This window comes from Lissotriton vulgaris, chromosome 3_1 (assembly GCF_964263255.1).
Source record: "Lissotriton vulgaris chromosome 3_1, aLisVul1.2, whole genome shotgun sequence".
NCBI classification, from domain to species: domain Eukaryota; kingdom Metazoa; phylum Chordata; class Amphibia; order Caudata; family Salamandridae; genus Lissotriton; species Lissotriton vulgaris.
In genome coordinates, this window is record NC_141689.1 from 733,416,810 (window position 1) to 733,439,958 (window position 23,149).

General features: G+C 41.0%; 1 protein-coding gene across 1 annotated transcript in view; it reads left to right on the forward strand.

Moving 5' to 3' along the window:
* The window catches only part of LVRN (laeverin), a 648,183-nt gene that overhangs the window by 215,029 nt on the left and 410,005 nt on the right, over positions 1 to 23,149 (forward strand). Inside the window, exon 4 of the mRNA XM_086961059.1 lies at positions 8,901 to 9,027. Within this exon, the coding sequence (XP_086817185.1) occupies positions 8,901 to 9,027 (127 nt within the window). The remainder of the gene's footprint in view (positions 1 to 8,900; positions 9,028 to 23,149) is intronic.

The following is a 23,149-nucleotide window of genomic DNA, read 5'->3' on the forward strand; positions in this document are numbered from 1 at the left end:
TGCCCCTCTTGGGCTGGAGTAGCCGAACACAACTCTTTCAGACTTTTCAAAGGTTTCTAATTTGGTTACCAATGCTTGTTTCTGCTTTGGAATAAAACGCTGAAATGTACGTTTTACTTTAAAATCTATATCTCCGGAACCCTTTGGTGGGTTTCGCACATATTGATGTCTAAACTTCATAAAAATATAATCTCTTTTTATAAATTGGTGTCAGATTTCTTTCATGTTGTGGGACTTTCTTATTTCGTTATTTGTTGCTTCTAAATGCTTTAAACTAGCTATTTTGTTTAAGCCTTTCTGCTCGAAGCCACAGCTACCCAGGGTCGGGCAAAAGGTTTTTCAAATAAGTCTGACTAGACCCAAGACAGTTTTACAAGTGTATTGCATGGTACAATCGAACAACCATACCATATAATACACCACTATACTCACAGTGGTTGATTATGTGGATGGTAGATTAGGGACTGTATTTCTGGAAGCATCCAGGTACCATCAATTATTAGCAGCAGGTCATGGTCCTTATTGATGAGTATTCTCATGTTCTTCTGGTCTGAGCCATCTCCTCCACAGTCCATGAAAAGCTCACAATGATATTGAATGACATCTTTGCCACGTGGGGCATTCCTCAAACTCTCAGGTCACATAATGGATCTCCTATCCCCAGCAAGGAATTTCAAAAGTTCCTGACTCAGATTGGTGTAACACCAACAAATTGCACTGCTTAGCCTCAGGTCAATGGCATTGCTGAGAGATTTATGGTCACTCTTAAGAGAACCTCTCAAAGAGCAGCTGCAGAAAAAATCGACCTAAACCAGGCACTCTTCCAGGACTTAAGCGCCAATTACTCAATGCCTCACTCTACAACTGGCAAGGGTCCAGCCACAATCATGTTTGGTCACGCAATCCGGACCAAGCTTCCACAATGGACTGCTGAAAGGCAAGTGAACATTCAGCAATTCCAAACCACTGATACCTACTGAAAAGAGAAAAAAAACACCCTATGCTGACAAATGCAGAAAAGCTCGAGAGAGTGCCATCAGACAAGAAGAGTGGGTGCGCGTCAGAAAAATACAAAGGAAGAAAACTGACACTCCATATGATAAAGCTTGTTTGCGAGTAGCAGAGAGAAAAGGACACATGGTCACGGCATCCAGAACTGGAAGATCCATCTCCAGAGACGCGTCCCACTTCAACCAAATCCTCCTCTCCTCAGAGCCGGAAGACTCAGACAGATGAGACCCACTTCAGTTATCAGTGCTTCCTGAAACTCAGCTGCCTACCTGGAGACTTCATGAAGACACACTCTGACCAGTGACCACCACCAGATCTGGAAGGCAAGTGCTTCAACCTCAAAGACAGATTGAAGAGTTATAATTATTGTGTAGTGTTTGGACACTGGGAACTCGCTGGAATACTTTCCAGACATGCAGCCGGAATAGGATGGGTGTAGCCTAGATGAAGAAAGAGAAAGGACATCATGAGGTCAGAGGGAGAGGAAGTATTTAGAGTAGGAGACACATTTGCAATAAAGTTGGTGTAGAACAATCATCGCCTGTGTCCCATGTCATTTGTCCATGCGCGTGACACAGAGGACAAGACTCAAAGTCAACCAATGGTGATACCTCTGCCCAATTAAAGAATTGGCTATCACACAAGAGGGCGTGATCAATCAATAATGAACAGATTGGCAACACTAAGTACTTTTCCTGGTCTAAGAGATGGAACGAAGACACAGCTTCTCAGAGGCCTCTTTAAGGGTGCACATCTTGAAATATTGCAGTACAGCATATCAGCAACACCTTCACAGAGCACATGTATGGGAGGAGATATGTTCTTGAGAAAGTCAGAGAGGTAATTGTCTTGCATCATCACACTACATGTGGCAGGCGCAGTTTTTCATGAATGAAACACTACCTTTAACAAATATGAAATCACATAGGTTCCTTCTTCCCTTTGAGCTCTTGCCTCTACTGCAATAACAAACTGGCCTCTGTCCTTCTCACTGGTGTTTGGAGCAGCATGTGGCACACCATATGATTGCACAGCAGGGGCAATGTAAATACTTTGTACGATGACTTACACAGCTACTACCCAATCAAATGTCTTAAGGACGATAAAATACCTGTGGGTGGTGCCCATCCCCTTCACTTAGAATAGCTTCTTGAAGTTATTTTTCTGGTGATTACTTGAGATCTGACAACAGCTATGTTGACAAGCCATATCTAAAAAGAATATCCATCGTTCTTCCAACTTTTAGAATACTTGAATTTTGTAGCAGCAGTTAATACTGAAAATACAATCTGAAATGAATGTTGACATGTATTGGAAATGACCCTCTCTGCAGGATCACCCCCAAACTTTGTTACTCCTCCTCAACCTTTTCTGACTTCCTTTTTGCTGGCCTTAGAACTCTGTGCACTTTACCACTGCTAGCCAGTGCTAAAGTGCATATGCTCTCTCCTCTAATCATGGAAATATTTCCTCATACCCAATTGGCTTATTTAATTTACTTATAAGTTCCTGGTAAAGTGCACCACATGTGCCCAGGGACTGTAAATTAAATGCTACTAGGGGCCTGCCACGCTCATTGTGCCACCCACGTAAGTTGCCCTCTAACCTTGGCTCAGGCGTGCCATTGAAGAGCCTGTATGTGTAGCTTACACTGAACCTCTTGCCAGACCTAAATCTCTCCTTTTTATACCAATAAGTCATCCCGAAGGTAGGCCCTTGGTAGACCATAGGGCAGGGTTTTAATGTTTCTAAAAGGCAGGACATGTACTTTTAAGTTTAGCATGCCCTGGTAGTGTAATACTACCAAATTAGTTTTTCACTACTGCAAGGTCAATCTCACCCATAAAATAACACTGAGATTACCTTATTACATCGTTTATGTGTAATACCCAATTGAGAAGGGATAGACTTTTCAAGCTTGGTGTCTCTGAACTCACAATTTGAAATCACAACTTATGATGAAGTTGTATGTTAAGTTGCAAGTCTAAAGATACCACTTTTCGAAAGTTGTTATTTTCTTACTTTTGGTATTTTGTGCCTGCTGCCTGTCTCTTAATACATGTCGGGGGGGGGGGGGGCAGCTGGACTATGTGCATTCCTTCTAGACAGCCACATACAAAGGGTAGTTTAGGTGTCACTTGATGGGCTATCCATATCCTGATGGACCATCCTGGGCAGGATGGGAGAGAGGAGCTGGGCAGAGCCTCACATTTACACCTGAATAGTCTGTGTTCTGTCCCCGCACAAAGGGCTGCATACCACCCTGTAGTGAGAATTGAGAGAGGGAAGGAAGGGAGTAACTCTGTGCACTTCAAAGACCTTTCTTTGAAGTCACCCCCTCTTCAAAAGAACAACTGGGTATGAGTACTGGACCACTGGGTATGAGTAATGGACCTCTGACACCACCACTTCAGTACACTTCTGGACCTGTGAAGATTCTGCCAGGAAGAAAAGCTGCTGTGCTGCTGAAGGACTGCCATTCTGCTGGACTGTTGCTTTGCCGCCCTCCTACCTGCCTGGATGAGAAGAACTGGACCTGCATCACTTGAACCCTGAGCGACTCCAAGGGCTTGCTAACATGCCTTCTGATTGACGTCTGAGGGACATAAAAGGCTTCCAACCTACTTGCATCTGCAGCTGGGCTCTGCCATCTGGGGGTTTGCCCTGCCAAGTGGTGCCCCCCAGTCCTGCACCCTTGGAAGTGAGGCCTAAGGTGATTCTTCAGCCAACACCTGAATCCTCATTGAAACCAGCACATCTTCCCCGTTGTGGGATCAGAACTGGTGCATCTTTGACTTTGCTTGAACGACATCTGCGCATCCCAGTTGCCGCATGGAGCGGACGATGTCCATCACCTTTGGAACCAGCGCATTGTCATCAGAATCAACACATCCTCTGCTTTAGGATCAAAACCCACGCATCACATTCGGGACCAGTGCATTCCCTCTGGACCAACGCATTGCTTGCTTTGCATGGAGAAAACTGACGGTTTGCGGTTGGTGGTTGGCAGGAACTTTTGACTTTACCCCGGTCCAGCGTGACCAGATATCCTAAATAGGTGCTTATTGCTTCTGAGAGCTATTTTACATTTTATTCTTTAAAAATGAATATCTACAGTTCCACTTACTAGTTTGCTGTTGTTTTGGTCTTGTTTTATTTAATAAATTGACCTCAATTTTCCTAACCTGGTGTGGATTCTTTTTGTGTTATGTTTTCACTGTTTTACTGTTTGAAGCATTGGACATACACTTTACACATTAGAAGGCAACAAAGGTTAATTTAGGGTTTGCCTTATACTTACCCTAGATAGGATTGTGGTTGCGGCCTGACTTGAGCTCATACCCTAGTCAACCAACAACCCAGTTTCTAACAATATGGGACTATAGAGTTGTGTATGCTGTGTGTTATAAAATATAAAAATTTAGCCTTAAATGGAATGGTAGTGGCTTTCTAAATGTCATGTAAGAAGTACTGAATGAGATATGTTTACAAATGTCTAATGGTTAATGGTTATCTATAAAAATATGCCACTGAAGCTCAATTGAAATCATTTAGTTGTAATAAGCTGCGATTATTGTTGTACTTCATTGTACCATTTCAATTCCCTGAATTCTATGTAGAAACTTATATATCTCCTTGCTCAGTTCTGTTCTGCATTGAAACACTAATTGCATTACGAAATGCCTGATTAGATTCTGATAACTTTCTGATAAAGCACATATTTACTGACCTACCTACCATCACTATTCACTGGTCATTTTCTGACTGGACATGTAGCTAGAGAAAGAGTGAGCTTTTGAGTTTTATGGCATGACGTCAGTCGTTTAAGATAAGTGAAGCTTGTGCAAAGAAATGTTTATTTGCCAAACTCGTCTGCCTAAGTTTTGTAACAAGATAATGACCTTGGTCTATAAATTACAACTAAGTTTGAAGGTCAGAATGTTAGATTTATTTCCTTTTATAAGAATGGCAATGGATGTAAAAGGCGTCATACATCACACACACAGACCAAGGTTTACTAAGGGCTGTGTGGGTGGTTACAATGAACAATTTTGCACTGCACCTACAGGTTTCTACGCTAGTTAGTAAATCAACGCAGTGCTTTGCATTGCTTGCATGAAACATTATTAAATAATGCACACCGTTTTGAACGTTCCCTCTTGACTCTAGTAGAAACCAATGAAGCAGTCTTCGGCAAGCTGAATAATGGTCTCATTTTCTGAAACCCTTTTAGCCTGAATCCAGGGATTTGTGCTACATGGTGTTTGTAAAAGATATCTTTGAATTCAAACCAAATGAATAAGCTCAGATTATGGCAGTGCACTTCAGCCACTTCATTTTACCCACATTTTAATAACTTTAGCCTTGACGTATTTGCTCAACCAGTCATGCATATCTCCTGACACGAACGGTATGGTTCTTGCCACTCAGCAGAGAAGACTATTACTTTCATCTATGGAGTCTTTCATCTTCTTATAGGTGCATTGAAATACCCAACTAAGCATAGGTTAGTCCCACGGGTTTACACAACCTACTCACATTCCTCCTGCTAAGAAGGAACCCTTTCATATATTTCAGAGGGGTGTTTCACACAAGGAACATACCAAGGCATTATGGAAGATGCATTTCAAACAGTTCACTGTAGTTGCATTTCAATTATTTTAGCAGCAAAGTACGTCAAAACTGTACCCTTTTCCACAGAACAAATAATTGGAGGTATCAAAAAACTTAAATGACAACAGATCACTCTCACATTCCATTAAAACACTGTTGAATTTTTCACTGAAGATAAACTTTTCATAATCCTTTAATAGCTAAACAAATGTAGCGATTATACAAATCTCAAAATCAATTAAAGTATTGACACGTTGTGCACATCACACCACATCTTGCTCCAAAAGTGATATTGCTCTCACCTTTGTACAGTACAGTCTAAAAAAACTATTTTACACATTTTATTAGTTACATGAATAACACTGTCTTCGAAAGTTCTTTCAAATAAAGTTTCCAGCTTTTTTTCAAACTTTACCCGAGCCAGTTTTCTAATGTATCGATGCTCCGTTTTGTCTGCACCTTCCACCAACTAACAGCTGGATCAGGTCCTATATTCGCTTTGCTAATTTAGGCTAACATTGTTAGCTCTCCGCCACCAGGGCGGACTGTACCCTGTTGTAAAGTTTATAGAAAATAATAAAAGTTTATTAAGCATGAAAAAATGTGTTGAATATTTTTATGTTAAATATTAAGGTAAATTACTTGTATATATTTATTTTAAACGTGGAACATAATAAAAAAGCTACATCCCTATTAATTTGCATTTGAATGAATATTTCATTACTTTAAATATTTTAAATGAATTTACTATTATTGATTAAAGCTTTATCACCAAAAGAAATTAACAGAACTTAGGGGCCCATTACAATGGCGGAAAGACCACCACCTCCGGGCCAGCGGTGAGGTCCGCCGGACCTGCGGACCACGATTCTGCCACCGCCAGCTTACGATGGTGGTGGGATCCAGGTCACGACTGCGGCGGAGCCAAAGCCCGTCTGCCACGGAACTGCCACAGGCAATCGTCACGATTGCCCTGCGGAGTGGTCTGCATCCATAAAATGGTGGCGGTACCTAGCAAGCACCATCCACCAAATTATGATGAGGTCTCCAGCCAGCCTTTCAGTGTCAGTGTAACTGCCGTTGAAAGGCATGCAGAGTTTGGTTTTGGGGGCCTGTTGCTGGCCCCCCTTGTGTTGGGGGGAGGTGAGAGTGCACTCAGGGGGGTACCCATGGTACCCTCCCAACATTTCACTGCAACAAGCGGCAGGCACAGTGTAGTGCCTGCCGCATAGTGCAGTGGAATGCACAACATGCTCTTTTTGGCATTGCGGCGGTGCTGCTGTTTGAAAGAGCCACCTTGAGGAAACTGAAATGTTCTTACTTTATCCATTTAGTGCCTTCTGTGTGTCTTTGAATGCACGACTGGGGTGGGAGACAGCTGGGCTTTGTGCATTCCCTCTAGACAGCCACACATAATGGGAGCTTAGGTGTGACTTGATGAGCCTTAACGGACCATGAACTGGCTTGTTAGGGGTGTGGAGCTGAGCGCCACCTCCCTTACACCTGAATAGGTGTGTCCTGTCCACACACAAAGGGTTGCATACCCACCTGTAGTGAGTCTGGAGCCGGGGCATGAAGGGCAGGAACTATGTGCTCTTCAAAGGCCTCTCTTTAAAGTCTCTCCCACTTCAAAGGTGCAACTGGATTCAAGCACTGGAACTCTGACATCACCAATGGAGAACAACTCTGGAACTGAGGACATTCTACCAGGCAGACGGACTGCTGCTGCTGGGACTGCCAGTCTGCTGGATTGCTTTGTTGTGCTGACCTGCTGCCCTCTTGCCGAGGAGTGAGAAGGACTGACCTGCATCTCCACATCCCAGTACCTAACTATCTCCAAAGACTTGTTGGCTTGCCTCCTGCTCTGAAGACTCAGGGATATCAAAGAATACTCTTGAACCTACAAACAGCACCTGGGCATCACTTGCTGCAAGTCCTGCTCTGCCAAGGGGTGTCAACTAACCTGGGTCCCTACAACTGTCAGAACCCATGCATCAACATCGTTGCACCGATCAGATCCGATGCATCGCCGTCTTTGCGGGAACCAGATCGACACATCGAAGTTGGAACCGCCACCTCTCCTCCTGAACTGCGGCTTTAGAACCGAAGCATCGCCACTACTGCGTGGAGAAGATCGACACATCGCCTCTACAACGTGGAGAAACCAGGTGCATAGCATTCAGAACTGCTGCCCATAGAAGCAGTGCTTTGCTCACAAACCCGACGCATCACCACTGTTGCGCATAGAAATTCGGCGCATCATCCCAACTGCGTGGGTATCACCAAAGCATCACTCGTCTGCACCCCTCAATTCACTGTTTGAGACCAGGATCAAAGTATTTGTGCTCAGCAGCCCCTGCGTGGGTCAGGTATCTAGCCTGTGCTCCATTGCGGTCATTAGCGATTACTGCTTCTAAGCTCTATTTTTGCATTCAATCTTTAAAAATTCATATCTTGACTTCCACTGATTGGATTTTTGTCATTTTTGTCTTCTTTTCTTTGAAAAATATTCTTTATTTTTTGGATCTGGTGTGGGTTTTTTTTGCGGTGTTTTTGCTATGTTACTGTTTGATGTGTTGCACAAATGCTTAACACATTACCTCCTAAGTTAATCCTGACTGCTCTCTGCAAAGCTACCAGAGGTTGAGCACGGGATAATTTAGGATGTCCTTAGAAGAATGCAACAGCTTCTCCCATCTGTTTGAAATTTAACATGACACTCCTTAGAGTAATGCAGAGCCCTGATGGCCTCTTTAGAATGTTTGTACATTTGTATTACTCTCTTTGTACAAAGTCAATATGTTTATTTGCCTTCCCGACACCAAGGTGAAAATTATTTTGTTACCTCTCTCTACCTCTAAAATGTGTAACTTTTTACGAAGGCAGTATATCCGCAAGGTCTAATGGCGGTTATTCATTGCTTATCTCAGTGTGTAGTTAGTTCTCTTAAATGCTGGACTGATCCTCCTGCAAAGCAATGTGATAAATGAGGTTCAGTTTCCACACATTTCAGTAATTTCTTTCCAGTCAAATGTTAGCTCAGTTACACTGAAAATCCCGAGCCACACACCCTGAAATGTTCACTGCTTAGGCGTTTTTGGTGTGTATACACGTTTTAGTGCCAGCCTACAACAATGCTTTATTATGAAACGCCATATAGTAGTATTAAAGGAAAAGGATACCACCCCTAACAACTTTTTATATGGGCGGTTCATTAAAATGCTATCCAATATCAGTAGGGGATTAATTGCCAAATATCTTTTTCTATTCCACAGATTCGCATTTGGGCTCGGAAACAAGTGATACAGAATGGATCTGTTGACTTTGCTTTAAATATCACAGGCCCTATCCTAAGTTTCATGGAAGACATGCTAAATGTGAGTTACCCGCTTCAAAAAACAGGTACTTGGTCATTTCGTTCACACATGAATACAGAGTAGAGCATTTTGTATATTTATTTTGTTAATGCACCTTCCTCGCTGCCACTGATGCTTGGCAAATGGTGTCAACATTTTACCTTTATCCCAAGAAAGCATAAGACTCAGATTTGTTTAAAGTTCTGCAGAGCGGGCACAAACTGCAGTGGAGATCAACTTTCTTGTGAAAATGTTTATTTGTACTGAACGTTGAACCTTGTGCAGCGCTTAAACCATTTTTCAAAAGCTCATGTTAATTTATACAAAGAGGTCGTACCTGAGATGGAACAAAGGAGAAACCATAGATTTTGGCACAAGCCACATCTAACAAAGTAGTTTAATGTAGACCTGGGCGGAATTTCAATGATGCCTGAGTGATTGGTTTAATTTAGGTAATTCTGCTTTACTCTGTGGTGCAGAATTACCTATAATAAATAATAATGCGATTCTGCCCGCTCGGATAATTGACAGTAATTTGGGGGGGGGGGAAATCCAATTCCAAGTACACATTTAGCGAGAGTGAGAGGCTCACCATTAATGTTCTGTTGCATTCAGTACTATCTCAGAGTGAAAAATGCATGCTGTCATCCATTTTGGATGCGCGGAGGCATTTTAGTGCTGAGAAAATAGCTTTAAATGCAGAATTAACCTTCTCGCATAATTCCGAGTAATCTCGCAGCCATTTTGGACAATTCCGTGTGATTACGCTACACGGAATTACGTGAGTTATGCCCACCCCTGATGAGATCTGGGTTTGCACCAAATCCTAACACCTAGATAAATGTGGCCCAAGCAAGGGTTCAAGCAGTATGTCTTGATATACATCTGCGTAGCAGTTGTTTTTTATGTGAAAAAAATGTCTTGTCTAACACATTCGACCTCTGTGTTTTTCTACATATAGCAATTTATACTGGAGGTTGTACCTCAAGTAATCCTTTGCTAGACACTGCTCCACAGAGCAATATTGAGTGCCACACAGAACCATTTTCAGTGTGAGAGCGCTGATGATGTCAGGAGCAGGTGACTTTTGCTAAATCTGATGCAGAGCTGCTTTTTATCATTTGAGCAGAGCTACAATTTGTAGACAGCGCTGCGAAACTAAATCTGGGCGTGTGCATCTTGTAACATCTTGTAAATTTACTTTTGTCATTGAGGATACATTGAATACACAAACTATTTTAAAAAGTTTTATAGAGCATATTTGTAATATATGTGAAAAAAGGTACCTAATAAGTCAGTGACTAACTTTTTTGTGACGCCATCTGTTCACCCAGGTATTTCACTCCGCTCACCAATACTTAGTGACTGCACTAGTAACTAGCTGACACTAAATAATGTCATTTAAAATGGTCATGCCAAATCAGTTTCCTTAGAAATGTTGAGCTAATGTTGAAGCTGTGAATGTTGGTTTTGCAGTCTTTCCTCTGTCTCTAAAATATCTGCAGATTTCCTAATAGATTTCTTCTGACAGTATAAGAAAGCTTTAACTGCCTACTTCAGATACGTCATTAAAGCACCAATGACTTTGTACTACTATAACTTGCTTCCCACACTGCATTCTCTTCTGACTAATGAGCTTCACACACACCTTGAAGGCAGCGAGTGAATCAAAACAGCTAACCCACCAACAGAGAAATGCCCATATCAATAAAAAGAGGAATGCCCTATCCTGTCCTTCTGTGATGGACATGCAAATATCTTCCATCTCATGAAGAAAGCAAAGGCAAAATTCGAAGACCCGTTCAACTGTAATGTGATCCTTCACTGGTCCTGCACCACACATGCTGGTAATAAAAGGTAACTACCAACTCCAGGGAACACAAGGAAATGAAAACATTGTCTATAACACCAATCAGTTTTCTTATCAGTGTGAGGAGGTAGTTAGCAATGGTCAACCTAGATTCATCGTATGCCACAATCAATCACAATATGTAACTCTGCCCCTACAGGACTAGACAGAGTGTTCAGCCACTTGTTCTTGGTTAATTTTGATTTAAATAATCACACCTAAACTATATATTTAGCTAGTTTAAATTCTTCTTGTTGAGTCACCAGGCATCTGCCCACTTGCCATAGTGCTCAGATGCCTCACATCAGATTAAAAAAAACAGATGAAAGGACATGCATTTTTTGAAAAATGTCCATCTACCCACTATAAATGTCTCCATCGACTACCAAGTCAAAACATAGTCAAAGTTCGAGACATTAAAAAGCCTGTCAGGGAATCCTCCTCTCCCACCTGTTCGATTTGATCCTTCTTTACTGTCCCATCAGGGATTATGGAAATGCCACTTCTTCTCAATCCCAGTTCACTAGTGTATGTTCAATGGAACAATACAGATAAAGATCTCTCAGGGTACTGAGTCTAATGCTTCTGCGAGTCTTCCATCAATCGTGGACTCAAAACATAACCTTCTATACTTTAAGGAAGAACTGAAATATCACACTTCACAGAGTGAAGACGTCTAATGATGGACGCAACTGTTGAATGGTCCTTCTCTAGCTCTCACTGTCCACGTGAAGTTGTTACCCCACATTCCATCTTCTGGGTCTGTATCGGGAACTTTAACATTGCTTCCCTTCACTTGTTTTAAATTGCCTCAGACCTCTGACTGGAAACAGAGTTCTGATGCAAGGCCTAAGAATAGGAGACAGAAGAGGAGCATTGGCAAGCTCTGGTGGAACTGCTGACTGGTCTACTCCAGAATCTCCTTGCCCTGTTAACATCAAGGAAGTCTGATAGGGCAACAAAGCAACTTTCTTCACTATCCAAACATGAGAGCACCATGAAGGAAGAACCACAGGAGATGAATGGTTTTAAAAATGATGCAGCTCCTGATCATATTTTAACATGGGACGACTTGCCTGAAGAACTAACACAACAGAGAATGAAGTTAAAGACCTTTCACCATGCCGTGGGCAAGGGGATGGATGATAATGCCTGACTGCAAACTAAATCATAATATGGTCTTCTGAAGGCTACCTATGCCTTAAAGTTGCTATGGGCGTTGATGGAAAATACAGGAAACCATCAATAAATGTTGTTTGGTGGAGATCATGAAATGAATACTCACAACAGTGAGATGGAGACATGAATTACTGCTACAGATGAGAATTCAGCCATATATATATATATATATATATATATATATATACAATCCATCTCAGTCAGAGCGGCGAGAGCATGGAACACCCTTCCGCAGCAGCTAAGAACAGCCCCATCCATCACTCTGTTCAAGAAGGGACTGAAGACCCACCTTTTCAACATCACTGTATAGGGTCCCCCTCTGCCTTGCCTCTCATCCCTTTCGCGCCAGGATACTATTTTCTTAGTAACAGAGCGCGCTACAAAAGCCTCTATAATAATATATATATATATATATATATATAAACATATATATATATACATATATATATATATATATATATATATATATATATATATATATATATATATATATATATATATATATTCACTGAAAAAACACAGGTTTCAGGGATATTATAGTTAGTTGGACATTTTACTCATACAAAACCAGAGAAATGTGTCCGTTATAGTTAGTTGAGCTAACTATAACTCGCGCCCCAGCAATGCAATGCTATTGATGTCACTTGTTACATCACTCATGACATGGTCAGTGACATCACTGATGACATCTCAAATGACATCACTCATGACATCATCTAGTGACTGTGTGTTTCTGTAAAGTTTAAATATGTTTTATATATATATAGACCAAGGTGTTTTGAAGAATGAGTGGTTGTATGAGTGTCTGAATGGATGATTTAGTAGATGTGTGACTGACTATATAAGTGAGCGTGACTGACTATATAAGTGAGTGATTAAATGTGGCTTACTGAATGCCTGGGTTAGTGACTAAACTGTGTGATTGTCTGTATCAGTCTGTCAGTTCGTGTGTAAGCGCTGCATGGGTTGGTGACTGGCTACTTAAGTGTTTATTTGGGTTATTAATTGGTTTTCTGAGTATCTGTATGTGTGCCTGAGTGTCTGTGTGGGTGGGTGGGGTGTGTGTGACTTCGTGCATAGATGTGTGAGTGGTTGATGCACTGGGTGTATGAGTTCTAGACTACGTCTGTGAGGGGCTGTATGGGTGGGTGAGTGTGTGTATGGCTGTGTTGGTGAATGAATGGATGTCTCAGTGGTACATGTGTGAGTAACTACATAAGTGAAAGGCAGTATATGTGAGTGTTAGAGTATATAAATGATTATATGTGAGAGTGAGTGATTGTGAGAGTGGCTCTATGGATGAGTGTGTACTTGTGTCAGTGATTGTATAAGAGTAAGTATGTGTTAGTATCTGTATAAATAAGTGACGTGGAGTGTGTATAACTGTGTAGGTGAGTAAATGGGAGTGTGATTGATTCTTTGCATGACTGGCTAGTTGTGTGAGTACCTCTATGGGTGAATGGAAGTGTGTGAGTGTTTGTATAGGTGTATGAGTGCATGTGATAATGCTGTATTGATGAGTGACTGCATGTATGAGTGACTGTGTAGGTGAATGAGTAGATGTGTGTTTAGGAATTCGTGAGTGGGTATGTAGTAACTGGTATTGGTGTGTCTTTGGTTTAAAAAATGGTAGTCTGTATTTTAGAGTGGGTGTATCAAAGGTAATATTAGGGTGTGAAGAGGTGCATCAGATTATCACATGGATTATGTCATCAGTGATGTCATCAGTGTTGTAATTTGAGATGTCATCAGTGATGTCACTGACCATGTCATCAGTGATGTAATATGTGACATCATCAGCAGTGCATTGCGGGGGCATGAGTTATAGTTAGCTCAACTAACTGTAACAGCCTAATTTGTCTTTGTTTTGTACGAATGAAATGTCCAACTAACTATAACGTCCCTGAAACCTGTGGTTTTTTCAGTGAATTTCTAAGGTTTTTTAATGCTAATATCTAACTATAACGTCCCTGAAACCTGTTGTTTTTTTTCAGTGAATTTTAAAGGTTTTTTAAATGCTATTTTCTAACTATAATGTCCCTGAAAACTATGGTTTTTTTCAGCTAATTTGTATGATTTATAAAATGCTAATTTCTAACAATATCATCCCTGAAAACTATGGTTGTTTCAGTGAATTTCCAAAGTTTTTTAAATGCTAATTACTAACTATGCCTAGATAGGTAGGACATGTGAAGAAAGAGGAAGAAAGGCACAGAAAGAAGCAAGAGAAATGCAGAAAGAGGCAACAGAAGTCCAGAAGGAGGAACAAAGGTGCAGAAAGAAGCAAGAGATGTGTAGAAAGAACCAATAGAGGTGCAGAAAGATGCCCTTTTGCAAAGTCATCATGTGCCCTGGACACCCACCAATTTTTTTGCTGACTGGTACTGGTGGTAACTAACTCTGACTGACCATGGGCTCTGCCTAACCACACCCGGAGCCAGTGCTATGCTAAGAGACAATTAGAATACAGTAAAAACACCTACATACACTATGGTACACTATGGGTTGGGGTACCCCTGTGATTGGCACGACCTCCCCTGTAAGGCCTCAGTACATAATATGGTAGAGTGATTAAAACTACCTCTATGGCCCTAGCATATAATAGGGCATGGCAGTTTAGAGGCCAGCAAACCTTTTCTGCACTTGCATGTGTGCACCTTCTGAGCCTGAGGTCAGTTTAAAATAAGCCCCGTATGTGCAGAAAGGGGCAAGTGAGGTGCAGATAGAAGCAAGAGAGGTATAGAAAGAAGCAAGAGAAGTGCAGAAAGAATCAAGAGAGGTGCAGAAAGAAGCAAGAGCAGTGCAGAAAGAACCAACAGAGGTGCAGAAAGAGGCAAGAGGGGTACAGAAAGAGGCAAGAAAACTGCATAAAGAAGCAAAAGAGGAGCATAAAGAGGCAAGAGAACTGCAGAGAGAGGCAGGAGAGGTGCAAAAAGAGGCAAAAGATGTACAGAAAGAGGCAAGAGGGGAACAGAAAAAAGCTAGAGAAGTGCAGTAAGAAGCAAGTGAAGTGCAGAAAGAAGCAACAGAGGTGCCAAAAGAGGCATGAGAGGTGCCAACACAGTCAAGAAAGGTGCAGAAAGTGGGAACAGGGCCTAAGAAAGAGGTAAGAGGTATAAAGAAAATTGCGAGAGGTACAAAAAGAAGCTAGAGCAGTGCAGAATGAAGCAAGAGAAATGCAGAAAGAAGCAAGAAAGGTGGAGAAATAGGGAGGAGTGGTGCAGAAAAAGGCAAGAGGGAGACAGAAATGTGCTAAAGTGGTCCAGAAAGAAGCAAAAGCAGTGCAGAAAGAACCAATAGAGGTGCAAAACGGGGCAAGAGGGGTGCAGGCAGAGGTAGGAGAAGTGCACAAAGAGGCAAGAGGGGTACAGAAAGAGGCAGGAGGGGTGCAGAAAGAAGGAAGAGAGGTGCAAAAAGAGGCAAGAGAGGTGCAGAAACAGGCATGCAAGGTGCAGGAAGAGGGAACTTGGGTGCAGAAAGAGGAAAAAGAGGTGCAGAAAGAGGCAAGAGAACTGCAGAGAGAGGCAAGAGAGGTGCAGAAAGAGGCAGGAGAGGTGCAAAAAGAGGCAAAAGATGTACAGAAAGAGGCAAGAGGGGTACAGAAAAAAGCTAGAGAAGTGCAGAAAGAAGCAACAGAGGTGCAGAAAGAGGCAAGAAAACTGCATAAAGTAGCAAAAGAGGTGCAGAAAGAGGCAAGAAAAGTGCAGAGAGAGGCAAGAGAGGTGCACAAAGAGGCAGGAGAGGTGCAAAAAGAGGCAAACGATGTACAGAAAGAGGCAAGAGGGATACAGAAAAAAGCTACAGAAGTGCTGAAAGAAGCAAAAGAAGTGCATAAAAAAGCAACAGAGGTGCTGAAAGAGGCAAGAGGGGTGCAGAAACAGGCCAGAGAAGTGCAGAAAGAAGCAACAGAGGTGCCAAAAGAGGCATGAGAGGTGCCGAAACAGTCCAGAAGGGAGCAGAAAGTGGGAACAGGGCTTCAGAAAGAGGTAAGAGGTATAAAGAAAATTGCAAGAGCGGTACAGAAAGAAGCTAGAGCAGTCCAGAAAGAAGCAAAAGCAGTGCAGAAAGAACCAATAGAGGTGCAAAAAGAGGCAAGAGGGGTGCAGACAGAGGTAAGAGAGGTGCACAAAGAGGCAACAGTGGTACAGAAAGAGGCAAGTGAGGTACAGAAAGAAGCAAGTGAGGTGCAGAAAGAGGCAATAGAGGTGCAGAAAGTGGAAGAGATGAGCAGAACACGGCTATTTTTGCATATTTAGAAACATTTTTATTTTTATAGGAGACACAGCTCTTTTACTACATAAGCTTGTTCCTTCTGTTGGTGGCCCTGTTCCCTCCTTCTCTACAGTATCCATAGACGTTATTTTAAATGACCAATAAATCTTAACGATGGTAAGTAATATAACATGGCAGGGTCAAAAGGCTAATGATTGTGCTAGTGATTTATTTTTATATTTGGGATCACATTGTTCGCTTTACTGTGCCATAATACATTTGTATCCACTCTTACCCTGTGATAAACCATTACCAATTCTTGCCTAAGTAGGGGCAAATTTGGCTTTTCTTCTGTTGCATGCCTTGGTTAACTCTAAGAGGCCTATTGCAATCTTGGACGTAAAGCCTCGGACCTTAGGTCAGAGGATTTACGGTTGAGATCGTCGGTTTCAATTCCTACCAGTAAATTACAATACAGCTGGTCAGAATAGAAACCCCGCCGGTCATTCCAGCTGGCTTACGATGGGCTGCAGGAGTCTGTCTGCCAGTCAGGATCGGCCCGTAATCCATATGGACAGTGTTGGGGGCCAGGGGGGGCCTATGGGGTCCCCAGTTGATCCCTGCACCTTGTGGCAGGCACCTTGAGGTGCAGGAATTAACACAATCTCCCATTTCTTTATGGGAGATTGGCTGTAGCACAAGCACCCATAGAGAAATGGGAGAATGGTGCGGTGGCATCATAATTAGGCGGTTAGGACTGCCCACCGGCGATTGGTCGGGCCTGTTTCGCCACGGTGTCGGTCAGAGGAAACTCCGACCGAAATCGTAATAAGCCCCTAAATGCGTGCTTGCACTCACTGAATATTGCACCTTTCACATTGAACATCACTTTATGCTTTGGCCCAGCCTATTCTCATGATTATGTGTCTTCAATTTTTTTTTAACTAAATTTGCATTTGTTGGACTTAAGAAACTTTGAGTTGTATGTCTATTCTTAAAACATGCACTGGGTTTAGGGGACAAAATGAAAAAATGAAATAGCTGAAAGTGAACTATTATTTATCGTTATATTATAGATGTACCCAGACTAAACTTTGTCAATAGTATCGCGCTGTTATACATTTATATGTAATGCAGCAAACCTTAAGTGGCACATAACCGCATAAATGGACCCAGAGCAGAAAACCTTAAAATGAGGAACTGTTTTCAAACAGTGACCTCAAGTTGGGCTCATATCTGAACATGCCCTATTATATTTTAATCATTATATCATTGTGAGGGTAGCCACTTGTGAAATAGCCAACCTGGATTTAAATAACACGTTCTGGTATAATGGAGCAATTATCAAGACTGAGTTTGCAGTCATTTAATACTTTTATTTTAAGATAACTAATTGCATTCACGCTGTAAGAGGCTATGTCACTTAGCCTCAAGTACACTTGTCTCAGTAGGTATAAGTAACTCTTTAGTACTGGCAACAATATCTACAAACACTTAAACAAGTATATGTCTTTCATATGCCCATAGTCATGACAACGTATATGACTTTTATAGAGAAAACTCTAAAAATAGTTCTATTAGTCTCACCATCAGAGCTGTTTTTTTCCCTCTTATATACGTCAGAGAAAGTAAATATCAGTTCTGCAGCTATGATAAGAAATAGGCTTTTTGTACCCTTAACCAGTCTGACCAGTCATGGGCATAAATACTCTAATCTGAATCATTTGACCCAATGTGTTCTGCGTCTACTTGGCAAGCTTTTCAAAGTTGACAAACTCATAATACCTTCCCAGACATCCCTATTCATTTGAAGTAATTTTCAAATATGGTTCCCTCTGGATTTCTGCCAACCATTCATATGCTACTACCACCTATCTTCCCTTCCAATGTTTACAGATACATTTTCTGGCTTGTAGAAAAGGTAAAAAAATAAATCACTCTGTTTTTGTTTATTGCCACATTATCCTCCAGTGTACTTAGAATGTTTTAAGTAGCACCAAACCATAATTTCCTTCTTGAAAATAATATAAATTGTGGTCTTCACATCTGCCAAGAATGGTATAAGAGAAGAGCAGTTGGAGAACATAGGAATGTCATCTGCATTGGGCCAGCCAACTGGACATTCTAGATTAATCCTGGAAAGCCTCCTACGAGACCAATAAAGCCCGAAATTGCAAACTAATGGTGTCTGCTTAGTGCAGCTAAACAAACTATATTGTTCATACAATCAAGAGATATTTACCATAAATGTGTTCCATGAAGCTCTAACAAGCTCTCTCCACATTTCCATATTTTTTCTTTTTAATAGCTTGCAGCACCAGCATGCCTTTTTCATAATCATTGTTCCCTCCTTCACTTGACTTTGAAACAGGGTTTAGCGGCTGACCACAGCCTCAACCTTAATCTCATTCAACCAGTTCATTAACTGCGCGGCACTCAGCCTATCACATGGGCTTGACTGACACACTCACCAAGATAGTGACATATTGGTACTACACCCCAGAGAGATTACATGAGATGGACCATAGTAGGGAGGCAACATGCTGGCGCAGCTGCGGGGAAATAGGGTCCCTAACACATCTACTCTGGGACTATGCACACATCCGGGGTTATTGGAAGTCTGTCTTAGATGAGATTGATGCCCACTTTGACACTGAACTCCCAAGGTTTCCTTCCTATGTCCTCCTAGACCTTCCGAATCCCATCACATACCCTTTACGATCGCGCAGGGGCAGACTGATTGCCATCGCTATTGGATCTGCACTACAAAACATACTGCCCTTCTGGCCCACCACCCATATTCCTTCAATCCAGGGATGGCTGTCTAGTTTGTGGGCGGTACTGGGTATGGAGAAACTATCCTTAATCAAAGCAGGGGAGGGCGCGAAATACGCGGAATTGTGGCAACCATTTCGGTCTCTTTTAGCCACAGAATTCAAGGAGGTCACATGTCCTAGGTATTTGCGCATATTCCGTTTGTCCCAAACAGAGGCCTGCTGAAGTCGAAGGAGGGTTGCCCTGCGAGAGAGAGAAGTTTGGACCTGGAACCGGGGTGGGGGGAGGGGGAGGGAGGGGACATGGGGATGGGGTATGGCTGGGGCGGGGTGGGTTTTCTTTTTCTTCAAGTTATCTGTTTTTGCAGCCTTCACCCACTAAGGTCGGGTCACTCGGCCGTCTGCCCCTTTGGGTCACTACGAGATTTTATGACGCGGTCGGACCCTCGGGGTTGTAGGCGGCTTGCTGTGTTTAACGCTTGGTTCCTAATCACAGTCTCTGGTGTGCATGTACAGTATTGCCCTGCTGAGCCGGCCCACTGGGTTGTAGGCGCTCGATGTCTGGTTTTCTGTGCTCAAATAACATCAATAAAAAGATTTAATACTAAATAGTTTGATCAGAAAAGCCCAACATTATAGCTGAAAGTTCAACAGAGCGTTTCATCTTTCTTTGATGAGCGGGTTAACATCCTCCATGTGATCAGATGACTTTTATTACCCCAAATAAAGAGGTGTTTTGGAAGGATGGACATGTTTATTGGACTATATCTTCCTACTGAAGATGTGCGGTTTGTCCTTCAACCTTTTTTGTAAATCTTTCACTTCTACTGTAATCCATTTTTAGTTTATTTAAGTCAGCTCTCCCAATTTAGATACCATAGCCATCTCTAAATATCTTATTTCTTTCATACAATAGGTCCAGTATAACTAGTGTTCCATAGCATTGTGTTTGATTTTGTTATTCTCCTTCTAGCCCAAAATCTTGGAGTCATTTGGTACTATTTCTTCTACCCTGGAAATGCTTATCTTTGGAGTTCATGTAAAACTGCAATAGCATCAGCAACCAATGCTACCTTTCTCTTTAATCCTTTACATTGAAATAGAGCTATCACAGGTGTGTGGAAGCTGAACCTCAATAATTGTTTGAACCCCAATATTAATTTACCCTGATTTTTACTTGAGGCAGTGAAGCTATTGGATCTCCTATTGATATCGTGGTAAAAGACTACCCCTCCTCCATCTAGACAAACATTAAATTAGCAGAGTATACTTTATAACTCATATTAAATTCCCTTAACAGTACCCATGAAATAACAGGAATATATAAGAAAAATATATACAACACAGTTTGCTTGTATAAAAAATATAACCTGTGTGAATATTAGAGTAAAGAAAATATTAAGATAAAAGAAAGGTAATTTTTAAAGAAGAGGAAGAGAGAGAGGAACACAATGAAAGAAAACAAATAGAGAGAAAGAAGAGAAGAAGAAGAAGAAAGAAGAAGAAGGAGAAGGAAGTAACATGAGATGTAAAATAGAAAACAGTAAGAGTTAAGATGATTATGATTGAAAAGTAGTGAAAGGTAACCGCAATAAATCAAATTTAATCTGTAGATGGAGTGAAGACTGAGAAACAGAAGCAATTCTATGTTCATCACAAATTAAATTCCACCAGAGTAAGAAACATAATTTAGAGTTGTCTTTCCAACAGGTTAATATAACTGTAAATGCAACAGTAAGAAATAGATCAAATAAAATAGATTTAGAAGTAATTTGATCAAAATCTGGTGACATAGTACCTCGAAAAATATTGTGCACATTAAATGGAACCTGGCATGAAAAAATCAAGATACATTTTGACCATATTTCTTTTCAAAAACATGCACTTTAGGACAATAAAACAATAAGTGCAGTAAAGAGCCTTTATCATTAAGACATGACCAACAAGATGATGAGACAGAGCGATTGAATTTATGTAGCAGAATGGGAGTAATAAGAACTCTATAATAAATAAAATATAAAGATTGCGTGATATTTCAGCTTTAGATGTCTTGAAAAGTTTTTGCCAAAACTTATCCCACTGAGAAACAGTTAATGTCTGTGATAAATCTTGTTCCCATTCAAGTTCAACACTTGATTTGCTACGTGCGCTAATCGGTGATGGATTAAACCCAGATCTTTTGACTGGGTGTGAGTGTTTGATTGATTCAGATGCTCCGTCCATCACCACCCCCTTTTGTACCGCTTTTGGCCGCCACAAGTGTGGCAGGGTATGCTCAGACGTGAGTCCCTTGCTCACTGTGCCACTGGAGTCAAGCAAGCCGGGCTGAAGACGGCTGAAATGCCAGAAACCGGCCCTCGGAAGCTTGTTTCCGGTCCAGGGAAGACATGGCTTGGCAGTTCGGGCTGGACTGTTCCCATGAGGCACAGGGTCAGACTGATTTGCATATAGCCATGTCTGAACTGGGGTGGCAGAGTGGGCTAAAGAACGGTGATGGATTAAACCCAGATCTTTTGACTGGGTGTGAGTGTTTGATTGATTCAGATGCTCCGTCCATCACCACCCCCTTTTGTACCGCTAATCGGCGTAGATACAATTTTGTATATAAAGGAAGCGCTAGGTATAGTATCCTAAGGGATTTGATGTAAGGGGGTATCAGGTATTAAGGAAGTAGGAATTGGGTGAGTAAGAAAACTCTGTATACATTCTTGTAAGATGGAAGTTAAAGTGTTATATTGTTGGATACAGTAATCAGGTAGGTGAAAGGTCTCTTGTAGTTGAGTGAAGGTTAGAACCATATTATTAACAATCATTTGATGGACATAAAAATACCCTTTTCTTTCCATTGTTTGTAATAGAATGATTTGTGTCGAAATTTAATGTATTTATTAAACAATAATAAGGAGTCTAAAAAAGATTGATAATTGTCAAATGTTTTAATGAAAAGATTATGCAACAGGTATTGAGAATGTTTCAGAATTAGGTATCTAGAAATAAAAGTACAGTTAGCCATGTATGCTATATCTTGTACAGAAAAATCATTTAGTCATGAACATTCAACTTTAATCCATGAAGGTTAAGGTAAATCTTGATAATCTAAAAAAGTTGACAAAGTCGAAAAGCAGTATGCAGTATGATACAGTTGGAAATCAGGAAATCTTACACCCCCCAATCATTTGGGACGAATCAATTTGGATAGAGCAATACATGCATGCTTATTATTCCAAAGAAATTTAATACATAACAAATTAATCTGAAAAAATTAATATTTAGGGATTTTAAATGGCAACATCAAGTCTGCCCCACCATGATAAAAATAAAGATGACCAAAGAGTTAATAAACTTGTAATTTTAAGTTTTAAGGCAGTGAAATTATGGAGTAATGTATCACTGATGTTAGATGACAACCAAGTACCAAGATATGAAAAATTTTTAGGACACCAAGCAAAATTGGTCGAGTCAAACATATGTTTGTATCACGAAGGGTTAAAGGGAAGAATCTCGGTCTTAGAGTAATTTAATGTATAACCTGAAATATTGGAGAAAGCAGAAATCTCTTGTAGAAAGGGGGGCAAGGAAGACTCAGAGGATTAGACATATAAATCAGGACATCATCAGGGTAGGCAGATAGTTTAATTTGATGGGATTTCATTTTAAAACCAGTTATGAGAGGATTACTTCTAATACTTTCCAAAAAAGGTTCTAAGCATAACAAAAATAGTAATGGTGAAAGAGGACAACCCTGACGAGTACCTCTTTGAAGGTTAAAGTATGGGGAAAAAATACCATTAAGAAAAAGGCAAGCTTTTGAATTTGCATACAACAATTTAACATATGAAATAAACTTTGGGCCAAAACCAAACCAATTTAATGTGTGAATCATGAAATCCCAGTTAGCACGACTGAAGACTTTCTCTGTGTCTAAGGATAATGCAGCTAGTGGAGAGGGATATTTGTTACTAAGAGCCAGAATATTGGAAACCATTCTAGCATTATCAGAAGCTAGGCGCCCTTTAACAAAACCAGCTTGATCTAATAATCATGGGAATCATTTTCTCCTGACGAGATGCTAAGATTCTTGCAAACATTTTACAATCATAATTGATTATTGATATAGGACAAAAAGTTTTGCAAAAGGAGGGATCTTTGTCTGG